The sequence below is a fragment of the Enoplosus armatus genome, chromosome 23, assembly GCF_043641665.1.
Source record: "Enoplosus armatus isolate fEnoArm2 chromosome 23, fEnoArm2.hap1, whole genome shotgun sequence".
Classification (NCBI taxonomy): Eukaryota; Metazoa; Chordata; class Actinopteri; order Centrarchiformes; family Enoplosidae; genus Enoplosus; species Enoplosus armatus.
This window is the reverse complement of record NC_092202.1, coordinates 7,615,748-7,618,963: the sequence shown is the minus strand read 5'-3', so window position 1 is coordinate 7,618,963 and position 3,216 is coordinate 7,615,748. Positions and strand designations below refer to the sequence as shown.

General features: G+C 43.1%; 1 protein-coding gene across 1 annotated transcript; it reads right to left on the bottom strand.

Moving 5' to 3' along the window:
• Positions 1-2,957, bottom strand: gpr78b (G protein-coupled receptor 78b). Its single transcript, XM_070930066.1, has 3 exons — positions 2,287-2,957; positions 2,027-2,140; positions 1-238 (listed from the first exon to the last, which is right to left on the bottom strand). Exons 1-3 carry the CDS (start codon positions 2,955-2,957, stop codon positions 1-3), a joined length of 1,023 nt encoding a protein of 340 aa, XP_070786167.1.
• Positions 2,958-3,216: the final 259 nt, after the last annotated feature.

The window sequence follows — 3,216 nt, the reverse complement described above, 5'->3', positions numbered from 1 at the left end:
TTAGCTGATCCTCTGGAGACAGTAGTCGTTCTCTGTGTCTAAAGAGCTGTTATGGCCAGACGAGGGGTACAGGTCGCGGCGGAGCAGCCTGTTGACGACAGTAACCAGGACTTTCTTATACTGCTGACGTAGGAGGGAGTAGGCGAAGGGGTCGGACGCAGCCTTGCTGTATGTAAGGCACTTACTGATGATTCCCCAGTGGCGGTTGACGTCCACGAAAGGTAGAAGCTCGGCCAACCTGAAGGGGCGGCAGCAGAAACATGACTAAACACAGTACATTTTAGTCAAAGGTGCCATTCGGAGCTCTTTTGTTCTTCAGTTTTTCAAATGTTTAGAACAATGATTAGGTAAGACTGAACCTATAGAGCCTTTAAAACATTCATGGCCTGTATGAAAATGATTAGGGGAGGTCAAAAAAAGGGAGGGGGGGCATTATGCGTCACCTGTGCCTTCATTCAGACTGACGGGGGTAATAATTGTTCAGTTGGCAGCTCTTTCAATACTCATTATTCTATGTTCACCATCATTTCTTAGGTGCATTTTTATGCCTTTATGTGGATATTGTGGATACTGCTCCACTAACATAATGACTTTTAAATGGTACACTATGTCAGAAATATGCACCTTAAGTGTTTATGATTAAACAAATAGTATGGAAGACTCATAATGCCTACATAAAAACAAATCAAACAAAGAAGTAAAGTGAAATACAATACACATTGTAATATGTATTTCCTTTTATGTATATATTTACTGTGTCATAATTAAATGAAAAACACCTTAAAGGACAATTATTAGGCTTTTTGTCTCCAATAACTGAATGAATTGTTTCACATTGTGACATGAATTTTCCTTGTCACATTAAATCAAATAACAACAGAGAAAACAAAGTGAAGAGGTGTATTGCATTTCAGCGTTGTCCATCAGAGAAAAGCTTAAACCTGACAATATTCAATGCAAAGCCTTATCGTTAGTTTTCACGAGGAGGTGCAGGAGAGCTTCTTCTTTTTTGAGATGGCAATTTTAATCTTCCATGGAGCATCCATAAAGAGGAAATACATATATACGTGTATTATATTTCACTGTATTTATTTGTTTGATTTGTTTTTATGTAGGTATTTCAAATCTTCCACAGTGTGTATATATATATGTGTGTATGTATATATATATATAGATGGGGATAGATTTCAAAGGTAAGATCCATTGTAATTTTTAAAAATGGAACCAGAATTGGTTCAGCTCCCTTCACGTTCCAATAATTTACATACAGTACTTTATGTTTTGCTAATTAAGATAACGTTATGTAACAAAAATGTCATCAAAGCATAAGGTCACACCGCAGAGATCGAAGAATATTACACTTTTACCGTCAATAGACGATGTGTATAAATGCTAATGAGTAGGAATTATCATAAGGATGCTTCCAGTAGGTAGGCCTGGTCAGGAGGTTACTCCTTTCTCAGACACTTTTTCTTGTTAGTGTGTCTTCCCTCTCGCCTCCCATATGTGCACCTACCACACATGTCAAACTGATGGATCACCAGCACCACATCTGGCTGACAACAGGTTTTTGGGCCCCTGAATCATATCCTCTTTTACCTGGCCACTATTAGCCAGGTAAGGTACTAAAGCCACTATTTGTCGTCTGTACTGTATTTATTGTCTTACAGCTGAATTGTGCGTGTTTCAGTGGAAGCAGCACGGCAAGGCCGTCTCATTGTTTCGAGATCAGGTGAAAATGTGCAGCATGGTTAGAGCGAAGAACTGTAATGTGACTGTGCACTTCATGTGTTGAATTGTCTCTAATGTGATCTAATGGTGTGACAGATCTGCATCTTACTGGAGGACAGCAAGTCTAATGAGTCTGGGTGCAGAGATGATATTCAGGCTGTTTTAACCTTATTTGGCTACTCACGAGGTAATTGCTCAAGCTGTGTTGTTACAAATGGGGTCATTTAGCTTTTAAGTTGTTGCACAGGAGTTTTGCATTTAGTACACGAAATGATTTACTATGAATTCGACTTACCTTGTAATTACATAAGGAGCGAAGCAGATGATGAATGAGCCTATGAAGATGCTGATCTTCTTCGTGGCTCTCTGCTTTCTGCTCTTTTGCTCAGCTAAACATCTTTGTTTCACGCTGAAAACAGCAAAAGACATTAGGCTTTTTCAAAACAATGACCATGAATTATGAATTGAAAGGGCTACTGAGGAAACATATATATATATATATATATATATATATATATATATATATATATATATATAAATGCATAGGTGAACTACCTTGGGTGGATGTCGACCAGCAGGAACAGAGTCTGCATGGTGATAATGTCAATCCTCTTGCAGTGAAACCTGGCGACTTTCAACACCTTCAAATAGGTGAAGCACAAGATGAGCAGGGACAGCATGAAGCTCGTGGCGTGGAAAACGACGGTGAAGATCGTGAACTTAATCCTGTCGCTGCCTTCCTCGCTCGGCTGCAAGGTGCAGGACGCGTAAACGTGGCTGTAGTCGACCCAGGAGAAGAGCAGCGCCGTCAGGGAGAAGGTGAAGGAGTGGAGCCAGGAGTAGCACACCATGATCAGCGCGTCCTTGTAGCGCATTTTAGTGGAGTAACTGAGCGGGAAGACCACCGCGATCCACCGGTCTATGCTGAGGGCTGCCATGCTCAACATGGTGTTCGCGGTCAGAAAAGTCTCCAGAAAGCTCACCGTGTGGCAGACGCAGTCCCCAAAGGGCTGCTGGTTCCTGATAATCCCCACCAAAGTGGCCGGCATGTTCAAAACGGTGATGAGGATGTTGCAGAAGGACAGGTTCATGGTGAAAACGCCGGGCACCTGTCGGCGTATCTCGGTGCTGTGGACGAAACATAGCAGCACCAACAAGTTTGACAACAGCGAGACGACCGCGACCACGACGATGAACAACGCGAAAATGATTTCAGCAAAGTCCATGTCTCACTCCAGAAAGTCCACTCTCGGGTTACCTGCGCCTGTTGGCGATAATAAGCACTTAAAACCAGCCATGCTCACCCGGAGCTCATCCCTCCGGCGGCTCCCGAAATTCATTTCAATTAAATCCCCGCGTGTCCGCGCGCCGCCGTCCTCTCCAACTTCCACGAGCGCTGTCCAGCGTGCTGAAGCTCGCCGCCATCTCCCCCTCAAACTCGGCGCTTCATTCCCATTAACGTCGGACAAGTGCGGGAGTAAAGCT